Below are 15,625 nucleotides of genomic sequence, written 5' to 3'. Positions count from 1 at the left end.
CGGGAAGCGAAAGACGGGATCTGGAACCAGATGCGTCTAGACCGTAAGAGTCTGACATACAACAGACAAGCTCAACCTTGTCAACGGGCGTTTTCGTCTCGCCTTGTCTTGTGAAGAGGGCTTTTGTTCAACGGTAATCCCTTCTGATTTTATGAGTGTAGTTCTGAAGCCGACGACTCGGACTCCGGTCTCCATTGATACTGTATTCAGTCGATATTGGTTTGTTGGCTCTAGATATGACATCTGCACGACATTGCAATTGCGGGGTTACATGAGTTACGGGTAGAGAGGCTGAGACAGAGGTGTTTAGTTCACGATGGTCAAAGGCTATTGATTCATGATGACAGAACAAGACCTCATGCTTGGCTTACGCTGCATGTCGAGCTAGAGCCAGAACGAGTGATGGTCAGGTCCGGCCCCTGGTCTGGGCTGACTCTAGCTCTGACCTGTCTGGAGTCTCTGGACCTGCCCCTTGGTCCAAGCAGAAAACTAGGCTTGGCTGAATTCCCCAAAATGGTTCGAGTATTGAAAGTCTCCCGACGCCTTCGCGTCCTCAGTCGGTGCGGCTGAGGAGAGGAGCTTGGGTTGGGTTGCCATCCACAAGTTGAGGGACAATTCGTTGTCAGACGGGAACTGAGAGTGATAGATGGAGGTTGAAGAAATAATTGTCGTATACTCCGTAACGAGCCAGGGATTGTAGCTGTAGATGATCCTTGCTGTATAATCTGGCATATCCCAGTGGAGCTGAAGAAAATGTATCTAAATCTGCCCAACAAAGACAAGACCCGTGGAGTAATAGAGTCCCTTGTTTAATTCCCGAAATTTCGGGACGTCACAGATTAACACAATTTCGTTGACCTTGAAAGAGATTACGCCACTTTCTCTTCAAGATTGCTTGCTCGAGTTTGCCCGGGACGACCGGCTGAAAGAGCGATGATCATTCATCATCATTGATTCTGTTCGTGGTGTTTGTGTGACTGTCGATGCATCATGCAGAGACACACACCAACTTCTCTCTACTGTACTTGTATTGCGCAGCCCAAGGTAATGAGTGACTAGCTTCGGTGGGCGGTGTTCGAGATGCTCGATAGATCGGATCGGAGAGTCCAATGGGCTAACAAACGGCAAACGGTGTACGATACATACTTTTCTGTCTCATACCAGGTTCTTGGGTTCGCGACTAAATTGACAGTTTTTGCTTTTTTTTATCACTAAGCACTGATCATCTATGGGCTCAGCACTCTGCATGGAGTAGTAGTATGCAGTGCTCTAGAACAAACAAGACAAACCACGTCAAGAGCCAGCTCATAGCCCCTCATGGCTCTAATTAATAGGCGAGCTGCCTGCAGGGATCTACAACCAGCTCAAAGACGACAACACCCCTAGTCAATGAGAGAGAAAAAGACGCTAATGCGGTGGCTTGATAGTGTCTTACCTCTTGGGTTTGGCCTTGGCTCGAATTCAAATTCCGGCCGTCGGGGCCCCCTGTCTTGCCGAGTTCAAGGGTTCGCCCTGTTGGGCAAGGCTAGGCTTGGTGCGTTGTGACAGTTGAGCGCAGCGCAGAGCAGACCAGAGAGATCCAATATTAACATGGCCGTATGCCCCTCCCTCCCCTGGGCGAGGTCTGAGATCTTTCGTCTTGTCTTGAATCTTCTGGAGATCTCTTACGTAGGACCCGTCATGGAACCCTGCGCCTGACGTCTTTTTCCCCTTCGATATGGCCGTATCACTTGAGTTGTGATGGGGTTTCTTTATTCTACGCGCTCGTAAACGAAACGACAGGGACCTTTTTTTTCTCTAAAAAGTGCAGGGGGATTTAACGAACAAAGACTCATTGACCTGCAACATCCCGACGACGCGGCTGGTTGCAGATTTGTTCAGCTGCTTTCGATCGTTGATGTTTTTGGCATTCTGGCCAAAAACACATATATACGACTCCCTCACTATGCCGTCTATACAGGTGAACTCTCGACAGAGTTCCCTGCGGTTCAGCGCTTTTGTGAATGGGAGAATGGATCATCATCCGACCGTGAAGCGGTGGGATGGAGCTGCGAGAACGTGCACTGAATGGGACAACATTCGACGAGTGAGTCGGTCGAGGAATTACTCTTGAAACTGAGTGTCTAATTACAGAAACAGGATCCTGAACTGTGGTTTCGAAATGGAAACTGCATGGTGCATCTCCACGCAAAAGGTCATTCTCAACGAGGTCCCTCCTTCAAGGTCCCCTTCTCAGCACTCCTCGAAGCCCAATGCTACCCCCTCATCCAAAGATTCCTAGTGTGGGAGGGCGTCCAAAAACCCAATCTTCGCGAGCTCATGAGATGGAGTAAGAAAAACACAACACGCAAAATCGAACTATACATCCCGCCACCTCCGACGACAGATAAAACGCAAGCTTTCAACTACCACCTCGCAACACGCAATTTCTTCGCCTGGGTGTTTCGAAGATCCATGGTCGGATACAGTCTCGGCAACGCTCTCATTGGTCTTCTCCACAGTATGCATGAGTTTCGATCCGGCGTGGACGACAATGTCTCAGATATGATGGAGTATTTTGACGAGGAGGGCTACCTCGACATGGCGAATCAGCCAAACCACGCGTTGGCGATACTGCAGCTCGCAGAGTGTTTTCAAATGAAGGAGCTGTACATTCGAGCCTTTACACATTGCGTCGGCATGAGCGAATACTTGTTCGAAAATGCTGGGTTCCAGGTTTGTTGTTTTGAGCAAGAATGCTAAGGCCAGCCACTGACGAGGATAATAGGAGCTCAGCCCTTCAACACGCAAGCTCATACGCAAGGGACATCTCGAACTAGACTATCGTATGACGCGGTCATCGTCTATGCTGAGGACGTTTTTGGACGATGAGTTGTCGGAGGCTCATTTGAGCGTCTCAGCAGGCGCCCGAGCTCACCTCGAGCGCTTCCGGAGTTTTTTGTTATCATTCTATACGACGAAGCTGGGATATTACCCGCCGACTGCGGGCTCTGGCAACGACCAGTTTGATCCCGCTGTTTTACGGATTATGCGTGAGGACTTTGAGGCTTTGTATGATCTACTCGTTGATGACCAGTACACCTCATCGCATACCATGCCGCCTACAGCACACGGAGGGATTTGCACTATTCAACTGGTCCAATCTTTCGACTTTGAGCACCGATACGATGTTCTCAATCATCCGCTTCCGCTTCTACCGGACACGAATAGCAACAACTCGCGGCGCATGTCTTGGTTTCCTGGACGTGTGACTCTCAGATCAGATCGCAGAGCAACGGCTCACACAGCGCTGATCAACGCCTCAAATTTGATGAAACCAGGAGTTGCACAGAACGACCTTGTGAGAGCATATCGACGCTTCGAAGAAGATTCCATCATGTCACCAAACAAAGCAGACAAGCAGGAAAAGGTATCGCTGGTGGATGCTCGCAAGGTCCGATGGATTCTCATCTACGCAACATACCAAGTCCTCCGCTACGCAACAGACACAGCAACCGATTTGCAAGAGGACGAGATCAACGAAGCTCACTACAGTTTGTCTGCATTGACCGACAAGCTTCCGCCCTGGGATACACCTCGCGATCTGGACCGCATCTTGAGACGCCAGACCCAGTACGTTACTAGCGGGCCGACCTGGAGTGTGCAACCGGATGGTGCTGCAGACGCAGGAGAAGATTCCTTTGGAAAGATTGAGATCAAACCGGACATCGACTACTTCGCTCTCACTCACCGAGACCGTCCCCAGACCCAACACGATAATCGCAAGATGGAACGTCGAGCATCAATGCCTTCACGTCCATCGCGCTCAAACTCATTCACACAGGCACTCAGCCGCTCCTCAACAATCCGACGATCAATGCGCATGTTTAAATCACCCAGCACCACACCCCCTCAATCAATCACACCACCTTCACGACCAACCTACCACGAAATCGTTGTCCACGGCTACGGCAACGGTACAAACGATGTGAACCTCGACACAGACGGAAGCGACACAAAAACAGACGACACAGACAACACAACCCCCGAGAGCATCGAAACCAACGATACCGAATCACCCCTCGACACTCCCCCCCTAACAGAGTGCTACGTCGAGCCCACGATCCCCAAAGACGTGAAAGCACGCCGCGAGCGCCGCCGCGACGTAATGTCCATGGTCGCACGCTCAATGTCCGGCCGCGTCTCCAAGCGCAGCCGGCCCATCAGCGCGATGTTCTCCGACTCGCGCTACGCAGACGAAGTTGAGAGCAGACGACACAGCATGTTTCCGCAGCCGCTGCGGATCAAGACGCAGGTGGAGGAGCCGTATATCGTGAATGAGGATGCGGATTGGGCGGCGATGCAGACGTTTATGGAGAGTCCGGGAGAGATGACGGAGGAGGATGATGATATGATGCCTGCTTGGGAGCAGTATGCTGATTTGGGAGGGTTGACTGATATGAGATGAGAATGAGAATTTGCTGAGGAGGAGATTTGTGGTTGCTATTACGCTTGACGCGTTCTTTTCTTTGTTCTTTGTTTGATTGTTATAAGCGAATACCCCTATTTCTTTATGAAATGACATGTCTAGACGATAGTTATAGCTAGCTTTGTTATGTTTGCTGTGGAAGGTATGGGTGAGGTTGGAAGGGTGAGGTTGGAAGGGTAGTAGTTAATCATCATATGTTGATGTCAGTTGCTCTTACTTCGATGTTCTTCTCGGACTAAATGTGAATACTCGAACAATAGTCAAAGTCAATTTTGTTCTCGTAACATTGCCTTGTCCATTTACATCTAATTGTCAAAAGCGCCAGAACCCACCCTCGTATTACACATCATCTCTCATTCCTCATACATATTCGCTAAATACTAAAGGAGACGCTCAACCAGACCCTTCGTGCTTATTCTATTCGACCTTTACCGATTGGCTTGAAGCAAGTGTCAAGCCATCGAGAACATCTCCCCCAAACTTGGAGATCATGTAGGTCGGAAGGACAATCCAGGCACCACTGATGAAGAATTAGCATTAATTCTAGCACGGCGTCTTGATACTTACTTAGGAATTATCCAAAGAGTGAGTAGGTCCATAGGCGTATTGTGAGCAATGTTGTCAAAGCCACTATAATACTCATTGGCCCCTAAGTCCGTTAGATCCCATCTCATACATAAGACAGACTCACTTACAGTATAGGATTGTCTTGCTCAGCGTCATAACAGCAGCACTAAAGCCAATGACAACAGCCAACGCACCATCACGTCCACTCAAAGTCCTCTTCGCGCCATCAAGCGTCTTGTCCGCACGCGTCCACAGCATGTACAAATACACCAAGTACATGAGCGTCTCAACAACATTCAACGCTGTTTGTGCGGCAGTGAAGCCGTTCTTGGCATTGAACGCCTTCCATCCGTAAACATGATCGACTTCGCCGTACAGCGCATACGGGACGTATAATGGCCAGTGGAGGAAACCATCAGGCATGGTGTGAGGACGGCCAAAGACGTAGCCTATATCCCATATGACGAGGGGCAATGATATCGCCAGCCAGAGAATCGTTGTCGATGAGGCTGTATGATGCCACGTATGAGAAGCGCGTTTCTTGGACGATCCATTTGAGAATGAGGGGTTCGGGTCTGTGTTCTTCATCGTTCGTTTTCGGGTAGCGGGTGTAGAAGGTATATCGATCGTAGTAGAACTCTCAGTACTGACGCTCTCGCCTCGAGAACTCGCTCTTGTAGTAACCATTTCGAACAGATGTCAGCTTTGGTATATATAGTAGTTGGAAGAGGAAAAGTGGTGTTGGGCGTAAACAATGGCACTGTGACATCAGGTCAACTACCGATGCTGGGGAGTCGGATCACTTGACATCCGACACGCCGAGGTGCCCGTTTAGGCAATTGAGTGTCAGAACCGTAAAAGGGCCCCTGGGGAATTGGTGGGCGGGCGCTGGTTGTTAGTGGACTGTCGGTAGTTGGCGCTGTCACACTAGCGCAACCGTCGATTCCTATTGGTGAAAAGGGGCGTTTTCGGCTGTCGTTTAATTGCCCGGGCGTATTCGCTTTAGGCGTATCGTGGCTCTGAACAGGATTCGCATACGCTATGAGACGCGTTGCGGTTGAACGATTGATTGACTTTGGGACAATTAATTCTTCAAAATGCGCAGGCCTTTATCCTGAACTTACTCCAGCTTTGTACATGTACCTACTACCTTTGAAGTCATCGATGGCCTGCAGGTATACGCCACAACATGTGTCTGTCTGGTCGCTCCCGCATTGATAATTGATACGCGAATATGATCGGCAATTGGTTTGATGGTGCATCTTAGCACAATAAGGCCATTGTTGATAGTGCAGATCATAATGATCCGCTATGTAACCATCGGGGGGCAAGAAAACACCGAACCTTGATATAGGGTGTCAAAATAAACTAAGTAAAGAGTCCCCTAAGCTTAGGCTAAATTTACCTAAAGATTTTTATCACTTAGGTTTAAGGTCCTGAGTTTTCTTTCCTCCCCTAGGTAACTAATGCATGCTCAGGCATCTCAGCTACCAAATGTATCACCTCCACTCTCAAGAAACTCCACCTCCGCTGGCGTCGCCTCCCTCCCAAGCGCCTTGTTTCTATGCGGATATCTCCCAAACTTCTCGATAATAACTCTATGCTTCTCCTCAAACATCTTATTCGTCTCACCAACTGACTTTGCTGCTTCAGGATCCGCCTGCACAACTTCTCTTGCCTTCCTCTCGTAATCATCTGCACCGCCTGTTCCATCTATCAAGCTCAGTATATCCTGGTTGATCCGATCATAAGCAGCCACTGCCTTTTCATGCGCAGATATGTCCTCTGAGTGCATCAAGGGCATGTAGAACCAGGTGCGGTGGGAGAAGACCCAGCGAATCTCAGGTGCTTTATCTGGGATGCCTTGCTTGATGGCTTCGAGTGAGACTTGCTGTGCGATAGGGTCGAAGTAAGTGAAGCATATGAATGATTTCTCGCCGCGATATGAGTTGCGTGGAATTTGGTCGAGCAGAATGATAAGGCTCAGCCAGTCTAGAGAGTTCCGAGGCTGAGCAACGGACAGAAGCTCTTGTGCGGATGTAACACCAGCGTTCCGGATGGCTTCGAGTACAGGGCTGAATCGAGTGCTGGGATGTATTAGAGGATCTACCCAATTCAGAGTAAGTGTGCGACTTACACGCAGACGTTGTCAAACTCTTTGTCCGAGAAGAACCATCTCTTTTGCAGTTCTCCAGGAGCAATGATGCGGTTGGCCTCCTCTGGGATATGCTCAAACCAGAAATCCCGTAACTCGTCAAGCTTTTCATGAGTGAGATGCTCCTTAAGACCATCTAGATTCTCAGTCTGGGAGTCCATGTTGATAGGCTGAGACTGCTCCTGTAGCTTGAACCTAGACGAACTGAATGGCTTTGCTCCGGACAAATATTGCTGGTAGAGCCTTGTTGGTGCTGCGACGAATGTGCTGGCCAGGGGAAGTTGAGAGATGGCGCCTCTATGATCTGAGATCCATTCAGCACTCCAGTAGCAAATAAAGATGAAGAACGACCAACATGCGAGACGACGAGCTGTGCTACCCCAAGTCGAAGGTGCTTTTACGGGCGCTCTCATGACGAGACTTACTTGAGGTTTGGAATGATTGCAAAACGAGGGACGAAGTCAGTTGGGTGTTATAGCAAGGAGTAATCTGACAAATCAATCAGTGAAGTTGTACGGACCTCTGTAACACGGAATTGGAATTGGTATCGCGATCGGAAACCATCTCTGACGATCCTTGCGCGCGGCATCTCCACTCTCGGACCCTCGCTAGTCTCGGTATTCCGAGATGGAGTCTGCATGACCAATCTTCGGCGCTTGCTCTCCCTGATTCGGAATACGTCTGTTCTTGTATAAAAAAGATGTAAATTGAAGATATTAAGCTAATCTACTCTGGCCAGAGGATTCTAGATCTTGAGAGACCCGCATTTGGAGCATTAAGGTAAAGAATACAGACTCGCACAAATAAGAGCTTTACCAAGACAACTTCAAACTACCAACAGCTTAAACCATCAGGAGAGCAATAAGGACAGCGAAAACACTAGCTCCTCCAGCGACGAACTTGGAGCTTGCGGCGTTGACAACGGGGGTGACTCCGGTAGGAGTGGGAGTAGTCTCTCCAGCAGCAGTGGTAGCATCTGCGGTAGCGGTGGCAGTAGCAGTAGCAAGAGCTGAGACGTCAATGGCCTTGAGTGTCTTGAGAAGCTCGGGGGTGGTGTAAGTAGGCTGGCTGTCGTCGGCGTAGCTAATGACAGAGAAGGGGAGCTTGGAGACGGGTGTAGCGTCAGGGAAAGCAAGGCGGTCATCAGCGTCGGCAGCGGGCTTGAGATCAGCGCGGTCAAAAGGATCGTCGGCAGGGTTGAGGACACTATTACTGTGAGTATTGTAGGATGTTAAGAGTAGAAGGATGGCTTACCCATCGATAACGTGAGCGACACCGTTGAAGAGAAGAACATTGGTGAAGAGAATCTTGGCACCATTCACCCAAGCACTTCCATCCTCAGCAACAGTAAACGTCAGATCAGCGCCTTGCAGACTAGGAACGCTGACGTTGGCCAGATCAGTAGAGAAGAGAACATCATCGACAATGTGGTATTTCAACACTTCCTGCAGAGTCTTGAGATCAGCGCTCTCGAGGACTGAACCAATAGCCTCAAAGGCAGGGTCGTTGGGGATGAAGACGGTGAAGTCAGAAATGTTGACGAGAGTGGAGGAGTCGCGGTCCAAGTTGCCAAAGTTGTAGGGGAGGTCAGCTGCGTTGAGAGCGGCGTTGAAGTTGAGGAGGTTGTCGCGGCGGGTGAAGAGTTGGAGAGGTGCACCGAAGCTGAGAGGCTTGTCGACTTTGTGGATGATGACCGAGTCACCGACCTTGATATCCTGCAGATTATTAGAGCCAGTTCAATGTCTGCGATGGAGTAGTACTTACGGCTTCAGTCACATAGGACAAAGTCTCTTCACCAGAAATAACAACAACATCGTCCCCGTCCTTCACAATACCATTATACTGACCACCCGTAAAGTTCCCAAACGGCTGACGATAATTGACAAAGCTCGAGTCCAGCAGCGACTGCACAAACACAGGAATATCTGTAGCAACCTTGGCAGGATAATAGCCCTTGAAGACATGGTTTGACAGCAGAGCACCAATAGCGATGGTGTCGTTGCGCTGAGAAATAGCTTCTCCCTCGGGAATGTCGAGGGGGACTGAAGCGAATGCTTCGTTGGTGGGAGCAAAGATGGTGATGTTGCTGGCGGATGCGAGAGTCTCTGCGATGTCGGGCACGAGAGCGAGGAGCTCGGCGAGCGTGGAGAGGTCGGATTGGGAGGAGAGGATGCTGGCGAGGTCGGATTGGGCGACCACGGCGGATGCGAGGGATGCGAGGTTGAGGAACTTCATCTTGAAGTTTTTGGTGTTAATGACGATAATGAGGTTGGTGATAGCTGGTAAGCTGAGGGCAATTGTGATATTGTGATGCTGAAGATGTGAAGCTATGAGTGATGAGACTTCTCTTCTCGCCGCGCTTCTCTCTTCACTTTATACACAACATCTCTCCATGAAGCAAACCACAACCTCAAACAAATCCTTCATCGCTTCCATACCAAGCATCTCCCTCAAAGTCAAAGCATCATCGACTCTCGCTCATCCCATGCATAACGCTCAGTGATCATGATGTTGATCACCAACTGTCAGGGTCTCAAACCTCAAACACATATATAATCCACGGTCAAAATTCACCGTCTCCATAAAAGACCCTGGGGAAAGACAAGCTTAATTGCCAGCACAGCCCTCATCGCTTATTGCACAGCCTTAAAGCCTCCCCGAGAGTCGTGTACGTCATTTGTAAGTCTACCCGTGTAAGTACCCGTGTAAGTGACAGGACACGGATTCCGGCGCCAAAAACACCCCTGTACGATTTAACGGCTTCTAGACCCTTTCTGCAGGCTTACATGGTTGGACCTAAACGTCTGCAGGAGTAAATTTCGAGCTACAGGGAATAAAGGTGCATGTTACTACCGGAGACTAAAGATTAAATTACTAGATTGGTGTAAAGGTTGGAATTGATTAGAAATGTCCATTGGGGCTGAGTCCCTCGATTTCCTGTTCTGCAACCTCCCTCTGCAGATTCTCCTCATAGCGCTCAATAATACTCTCGTAATCATCCAGCCAAACGCCCAGCCATTCCACAGATCCTATGATCCTCGTGTTCCAGTTGCCCATGTGCGGATCGAGTTTTAGCAGTTCCTCCTTGACCGATATGAGCTTCTGCATGGCTTCTCGCACGTGCAGGGATTCCCGGGTGAGGATTCGACCGTAAGTATTTCCTGGTGCAGACACTGCCACGAAGACCTTTATGAGGATGGATAGTGCGTAGCTCACCGCTGGGCCGAAGCAGAGTGACGGGAGGGATAGGATTGTGGAGGCGTCCATTTCGAGGACTATGGAGATGGCCAGGTGGCAGGCTTCTACTATGGAGTGCAGGGCTGTTGCTGTTGTTGGGGTTATGGGACCGCGGGCAAAGTCGTGGACACCGATTCTCTCGGAGATGTAGGGGGATGTGAAGAGGGTTTTGTTGGTGGTTGTGTGCAAGACTGGTTCGTTGACGTGTATCGCGACGAGCATTCGCCAGAAACGAAGCTGAACATCGCCTGCAAGAGGTCTGTTGCTCAACTCGTTCAAATTATTGTAGACCTGATTCCTCGTCGTCGCTACAACATCAGAGTTGACGTCGAGAAATGTTCGAGTATTGCAAAGTTCAAGAGAACTAGCAACCTTTGCATGAAGTCGAATCGTATAAAGCATCTCCAAGAACAACAGCTCCGACCCATCAGCCTCCAACGCCCCCAGAGCCTCATAATGCACCGTTCCCCAATCAAAATCATGCACCCTCCTAAGCCCTACAGCCTTCATCGTAGAAGTCATCCAGCCCGCCAACCAAATCTTCTGCATCTCCAGCGTCAGCGGCCCCTGGATCCGGAAGAACCACGCCGGCGCAGAAGTCTGCATCTCCGAACCCCCAAGACCAAGCTCCACGCTGAGATCGTGTGCCAGCGAGACGAGCTGGTTCGGGTTCCCGTGGTTGCAGTCGAGGGAGGGTCGGATCCAGAGACCGGTTATTAGCGCGGCTTGGATGAGATCTAGAGAGGGACGCTTGAGACCGACGGCTGCTCGGCCGAGTATTTCAAAGGTCTTGATTCGTAGGTCTTCTTGGGCTTGGGGATCGATCTCTGCGGAGGAGGGGGATATGGTGAAAGCGAGCATGGATATGAGCTTGACGGGTGCGCCTGCCCGGAGGGAGTCTAGCCATGAGCGTGCTGAGGCGGTGTCGACGGGAGGTATAAGGTACCAGAACTGTCCAGCCCTTGTTGAGCAGATCTCCAGACATCGAAGCTGAGTATCGTAGTCTAGACGAGAATCCAGAAAGCCCAGTTCCGATGGCCCAGCACTTGTCTGCGGCCAAGCCCCATCAGAGAACACCGAAGTCGCCCTCGTGGAAGCAGCATAAGTCGACAATCCCAGCGTCGAATTGGTAGCACCATCAAGTTTATCCTGCAGATTCCTAACTTGCTCTTCTAGCTCCGCAATCCTATCTCTTTGCCACTTTCTCGCCGCGGGAACACAAGTGAGACTGTAACGAGAACATCGTTCACAGACGGAAGACTCTTCGGGTGATGGTTCGCATTTGACTTTGAGAGCCTGGCAGGCTTCACAGGCGCGAGATCTCTTCTTCATGGTGGTATAAATTTGAGCATTTTCGGAAGCCGTGTAAGTGAAGATTCGAAGAGGAATTTATGAGGGAGTCATGGTGGCTTAGCATTTGGTAGGTTGTACTGTAAATGGTTGATTGCTGAGGATTGCGGGGTGATTGCCACCACTGGATCGTCATAAGTAATTAATCAGAGCGTTGGAGCTATTCAACAGAGGCCATGAGTAAACTACTCAAAAATTATTGTTCTGGTGCAACTCGTGTTGGTGGCACTCAGTAGGTTTTTTTTGCTTGCGTGAGGTTCGGATGCTTGCCCATATATTCACCCTATACCTCCGATTCTGTTACTATGTTTTGCGCAGCACTTCTGTTAACAGCAGCTTTAAACGATCTATGTATGAACCCAGTTCGAACCAGCAATCTCTGCTTCTCCATGTAGCTTTAATATACACTTCAGACAGATCGTTGATGCTTGACGTCTGGTGCTGGAGACGGACCGTCGACAAGTCATCGTTAACAAGCTTGAGCGTGAAGATAAGGTCACAACGAACAACACATATCGACACAACTACCAATCAATCGAACAAAGCCCATAAAACCCATCTATTAATTTGCACAGCCCCGTAACGTAAATCTACAAAAGTGGTTGATTGAGGTATTCCTTGTGTTTGGCCATGCACGGGTGAGTCAACGCTCTTTGAGCAGATGCACCATGACCAACTTCAATGTTTCCAAGCACGATCTTCATTGACAGTGAATTGACAGGCAAATCGAGATTCGAATTCACCAAGAACAGCATTATGAGGTGTTTATTTAATTGTCTTTCCAGATACGTGAACTTGTTATAATTGACCGGCTGGGAGAGTACGGCTGTATATGAAGCAGTGAGATTTGACCTGAGAGAGTCAATGACATCATACTCATTCGAGCTTACCACCAGCATCATCTCCGCAGTGAATTGTTGGTAACCTCAGTGGATGATATACCCATCCAATTACATACAAGCATGACTCTTGACTGCATTGACCGCCCATCAATTCTTCGATTCCATTTCTGTAACAGCTTCGTTTCTGGGAGCCGTAGCGGAGCCGAAGACAGGGTCCAGGCTTGCGGGGCCTGGTTACAAAGGATGTTAGGTAGCGATCGAATGATCTGCTTTCTTTTGCTGGGGTACTATTATATGAAAACTTTCTTTTTGCTATCTTCACGATTCAATAAGCAAGTGGTAATTCCTCAACACAAGCTGCTTTGCTATTCCAGTGAAAACATCCACTACAGCCTCACCAAGCCCTACAGCGGCCGCTATGAATAGCGTACGAAACACGCCGACAGTGCACATGGCATGTTTCACAGTGCACTTAGACCATTGGTTCTAGGCTTGAAGCTAGAAAACATCCGTTCCACCGGCCGGTGCATACCTAACTATAGTGCTAGACCCTGATCGTCTGCTATTGAGGCGACGAGGATGTTGAGCCGCAGTTTGGAGCTGAGAACAAAGATGAGACGACAAGATCTGGTCACTAGTGAAAGTTCGTTTTTGCGAGATTGGGTCTACAGTTTTGCTTTTGTAGGATTTTCTTTAGTGGGAGGGACCCGCTGTAGATGATGCTCCGTTGGTCTTTGTTGAAGAATTATCTGCAACAAGGAACCGCCTTGTTTAACTATCATCAAAAGCCTTCAATATTTGCCATTCTACCCAGAATTTCTTTTTCATCATTAAGTGCAGTGCCGTGCCTAGTTTCCTTTGCTCTTCATCAGTCCCGGATCTTCACCGAGCAACCCCTCCGACAATTTTCGCAAAAGCATCTACCTCAGCTCTCCTCTTCCCTGCCACTCATCACGTTTTCCCCCAATCAAGGTTCGATAGTGTCAAGTTCGTCTCGTCGGCATATTTCTTTTCTTACAGAAAGCAAGGATCTGGCGGTGATATGCGGCCGGCGACAGGGGCCCACCTGACTCGAAGAAGAGTGTCACTCCATGATCCGTGATGCTGAAGCATTTCTCAAGACGTTTTCTGGAACATCTACTTGTTTCACCTGTAGGGCTGTCAAGCGACTTGTTCACAACTTTAGCTAACTTCGTGGTAGCGTCAATATCTTCAGCAATCTTCATGTTATTTGTCGCGGAGGCGACTCGTAGAACACTCGAAAGGCATGCTCGTCTATCTCCTACCAACCATGCACGAACCCCATATCGTACCAGCCGATATGCAGCCCTGAGGATCTCTGGATGATAGCCTTCCACCCCCGGCCAACCAGAGATCGGAGTCTCGCCTTGTGCTCTGGGATCCCCTGCCGAAGATCGATCGTTGCGGATCCTGAGAATGGATGCTTCGTCTGTGCTTTTTACCCTTCAATAGGATTAACGTTATTATTTGGGCGCATGCATCAGGATCCGCAAGATCTGAAGGCTTAGCGGCGATGTTGTGTTGGATATGTAGGTGAGATTCCCATCGTTGGCTTACTCTGTCGCCCGTTTCCTTGTCTCTATTCTTCTTGTCCTTTCTCTCCTACCGAATTCTTTACTGAGCAATTCTAATTGCCCGAGTTCAGTTACGCAGTTATCGCCATGTGGGACTTATGGAAGGGTCCGAACTTTATCGAAGTCGACGCTGGTGAGAATGATATGAATATTGCGAGTATCGCGTGGGGAATCTCACTTGGAGTCGGGCTGTTCACGTTCACCAAAGGGGTACAACAAACCATCAAGTCATGGAGGAGAGGACGCAGGATGAACCACTACATCATCCTGTTATGGCTGGAGTGGACGAGCAGCTGTATCATGAGCGCTGTCACTTGGTGTTATCTACGAAATTACATCCCCGGCGGGTTTCCGGTTTTCTTTACTCTAAGTAAGTCATACCGTTGCTATCATCCTGAATTTCCTGGCATTCCAGAAGGGGAGGCTAACGGTGTAGTTTTCCTTTGGTGTATCCAACTTCAATCACTCATTCAAATCATCATCAACCGAATCGCAATCCTCATGGTTAACCGACAAAATGCCAAGCGACTCAAGATATACTCCTTCCTCATCATAATATGTATCAACATCAGTGTATTCACAATTTGGATCCCAGCTCGACTTCAAGTTAACAAGACTTGGGTCGACATCAACAAAGTCTGGGATAGAATTGAGAAGGTAATCTTTTTAGTGGTAGATGCAGGACTCAACCTGTACTTTGTCCACCTCGTGCGATCGAGGCTCATTGCGAACGGCCTGACCAAGTACACTCGACTGTTTCGGTTCAACTTAGGCATGATTGCTGTGTCGATTACTATGGATGTATGCTTCCACAGCCCAAGAACTATTCTTATGCATACTGATTCTGACTAGATCCTCCTTATCGCAATGATGTCCCTACCGAACGACATTGTGTAAGTCAACTCGACCAAGTCGCCAGTCAAACTGCTAACTTCTTTCTATAGTTATGTGCAATTCCACCCTCTAGCCTACCTAGTCAAACTCCACATCGAAATGAACATGGCAGACCTTATCATCAAGGTCGTCAAGGCCAGCAACAACAGCGACTACCCCGACTACTCCGGCTCCAGATCCCACAGCACCCAAAAGAAGAGCTCAAAGCAGACTGGAAAAAGCAGAGTACCGTCAGCAATGTTTGTTGGCGGCAACACTACCTTTATCGAAGCGAATACAGATGATATAGAGCTGGTAGATCGATTGGAGGGGGGTATTCAGAAGACCACACGGACGGAGGTTATCGTTAAGCAGGCGAGAAGGTCTGAGTACGATGATGTGGCTAGCGATACGGGGTCAACACGGCAACTGCAGAGGGAGCACTTCACAGTATGAGGTGTGTTTGGCCAATGAAGTAACTGGCCTTGGCTTTTTGAACATGAGTGCCATGAGACAGTGAAAGTCTCGATACTAACAG

At 49.1% G+C, this 15,625-nt stretch overlaps 6 protein-coding genes across 8 annotated transcripts; 2 read left to right on the top strand and 4 right to left on the bottom strand.

Moving 5' to 3' along the window:
• The first annotated feature begins 1,600 nt into the window (after positions 1 to 1,600).
• FVEG_05536 (hypothetical protein) lies at positions 1,601 to 4,723 on the top strand. Its single transcript, XM_018893777.1, has 3 exons — positions 1,601 to 2,086; positions 2,140 to 2,715; positions 2,768 to 4,723. Exons 1-3 carry the CDS (start codon positions 1,898 to 1,900, stop codon positions 4,445 to 4,447), a joined length of 2,445 nt encoding a protein of 814 aa, XP_018750686.1. The 5' UTR covers positions 1,601 to 1,897; the 3' UTR covers positions 4,448 to 4,723.
• On the bottom strand, positions 4,506 to 5,858 carry FVEG_05535 (hypothetical protein). The gene is made up of 3 exons (XM_018893776.1): positions 5,164 to 5,858; positions 5,036 to 5,117; positions 4,506 to 4,988 (listed from the first exon to the last, which is right to left on the bottom strand). Exons 1-3 carry the CDS (start codon positions 5,720 to 5,722, stop codon positions 4,886 to 4,888), a joined length of 744 nt encoding a protein of 247 aa, XP_018750685.1. The 5' UTR covers positions 5,723 to 5,858; the 3' UTR covers positions 4,506 to 4,885.
• Positions 5,859 to 6,371: 513 nt separating this feature from the next.
• FVEG_05534 (hypothetical protein) lies at positions 6,372 to 7,744 on the bottom strand. 3 transcript variants are annotated; one of them, XM_018893775.1, is made up of 3 exons: positions 7,616 to 7,744; positions 7,173 to 7,494; positions 6,372 to 7,122 (listed from the first exon to the last, which is right to left on the bottom strand). In XM_018893775.1, the coding sequence occupies exons 2-3, from the start codon at positions 7,349 to 7,351 to the stop codon at positions 6,519 to 6,521; spliced, it is 783 nt and encodes a 260-aa protein (XP_018750684.1). In that variant the 5' UTR covers positions 7,352 to 7,494; positions 7,616 to 7,744; the 3' UTR covers positions 6,372 to 6,518. The 3 variants fall into 3 exon arrangements, with proteins under 3 accessions (XP_018750684.1, XP_018750683.1, XP_018750682.1); XM_018893774.1 differs by having other exon boundaries at positions 7,546 to 7,734; XM_018893773.1 differs by having other exon boundaries at positions 6,415 to 7,122; positions 7,173 to 7,714.
• Positions 7,745 to 7,874: 130 nt separating this feature from the next.
• Positions 7,875 to 9,825, bottom strand: FVEG_05533 (hypothetical protein). Its single transcript, XM_018893772.1, has 3 exons — positions 8,955 to 9,825; positions 8,445 to 8,905; positions 7,875 to 8,396 (listed from the first exon to the last, which is right to left on the bottom strand). Exons 1-3 carry the CDS (start codon positions 9,423 to 9,425, stop codon positions 8,033 to 8,035), a joined length of 1,296 nt encoding a protein of 431 aa, XP_018750681.1. The 5' UTR covers positions 9,426 to 9,825; the 3' UTR covers positions 7,875 to 8,032.
• Positions 9,826 to 10,091: 266 nt separating this feature from the next.
• On the bottom strand, positions 10,092 to 11,759 carry FVEG_05532 (hypothetical protein; the record flags this gene model as incomplete). The annotated part of the gene is made up of 1 exon (XM_018893771.1): positions 10,092 to 11,759. The coding sequence occupies one exon, from the start codon at positions 11,757 to 11,759 to the stop codon at positions 10,092 to 10,094; it is 1,668 nt and encodes a 555-aa protein (XP_018750680.1).
• Positions 11,760 to 14,283: 2,524 nt separating this feature from the next.
• FVEG_05531 (hypothetical protein) lies at positions 14,284 to 15,543 on the top strand (the record flags this gene model as incomplete). Its single annotated transcript, XM_018893770.1, has 4 exons — positions 14,284 to 14,584; positions 14,651 to 15,015; positions 15,067 to 15,107; positions 15,159 to 15,543. Exons 1-4 carry the CDS (start codon positions 14,302 to 14,304, stop codon positions 15,541 to 15,543), a joined length of 1,074 nt encoding a protein of 357 aa, XP_018750679.1. The 5' UTR covers positions 14,284 to 14,301.
• Between the last annotated feature and the right edge of the window lie 82 nt (positions 15,544 to 15,625).

The sequence above is a fragment of the Fusarium verticillioides genome, chromosome 3 (genome assembly GCF_000149555.1).
Source record: "Fusarium verticillioides 7600 chromosome 3, whole genome shotgun sequence".
NCBI classification, from domain to species: domain Eukaryota; kingdom Fungi; phylum Ascomycota; class Sordariomycetes; order Hypocreales; family Nectriaceae; genus Fusarium; species Fusarium verticillioides.
This window is presented reverse-complemented; position numbering and strand designations above follow the sequence as displayed.

Excerpts from the sequence above, each read along its gene's own strand:
- FVEG_05536 (XM_018893777.1), top strand. The coding sequence starts at position 1,898 with ATGTTTTTGGCATTCTGGCCAAAAACACATATATACGACTCCCTCACT. Across the intron at positions 2,087-2,139 it reads AATGGGACAACATTCGACGA|GATCCTGAACTGTGGTTTCG; the intron begins GTGAGTCGGTCG and ends TTACAGAAACAG. Across the intron at positions 2,716-2,767 it reads TCGAAAATGCTGGGTTCCAG|GAGCTCAGCCCTTCAACACG; the intron begins GTTTGTTGTTTT and ends CGAGGATAATAG.
- FVEG_05535 (XM_018893776.1), bottom strand. The coding sequence starts at position 5,722 with ATGGTTACTACAAGAGCGAGTTCTCGAGGCGAGAGCGTCAGTACTGAG. Across the intron at positions 5,118-5,163 it reads GAGCAAGACAATCCTATACT|GGGCCAATGAGTATTATAGT; the intron begins GTAAGTGAGTCT and ends TAACGGACTTAG. Across the intron at positions 4,989-5,035 it reads ACTCTTTGGATAATTCCTAA|TGGTGCCTGGATTGTCCTTC; the intron begins GTAAGTATCAAG and ends ATTCTTCATCAG.
- FVEG_05534 (XM_018893773.1), bottom strand. The coding sequence starts at position 7,603 with ATGAGAGCGCCCGTAAAAGCACCTTCGACTTGGGGTAGCACAGCTCGT. Across the intron at positions 7,123-7,172 it reads GAGTTTGACAACGTCTGCGT|CACTCGATTCAGCCCTGTAC; the intron begins GTAAGTCGCACA and ends AATACATCCCAG.
- FVEG_05533 (XM_018893772.1), bottom strand. The coding sequence starts at position 9,425 with ATGAAGTTCCTCAACCTCGCATCCCTCGCATCCGCCGTGGTCGCCCAA. Across the intron at positions 8,906-8,954 it reads TGTCCTATGTGACTGAAGCC|GATATCAAGGTCGGTGACTC; the intron begins GTAAGTACTACT and ends AATAATCTGCAG. Across the intron at positions 8,397-8,444 it reads GTCGCTCACGTTATCGATGG|TGTCCTCAACCCTGCCGACG; the intron begins GTAAGCCATCCT and ends TCACAGTAATAG.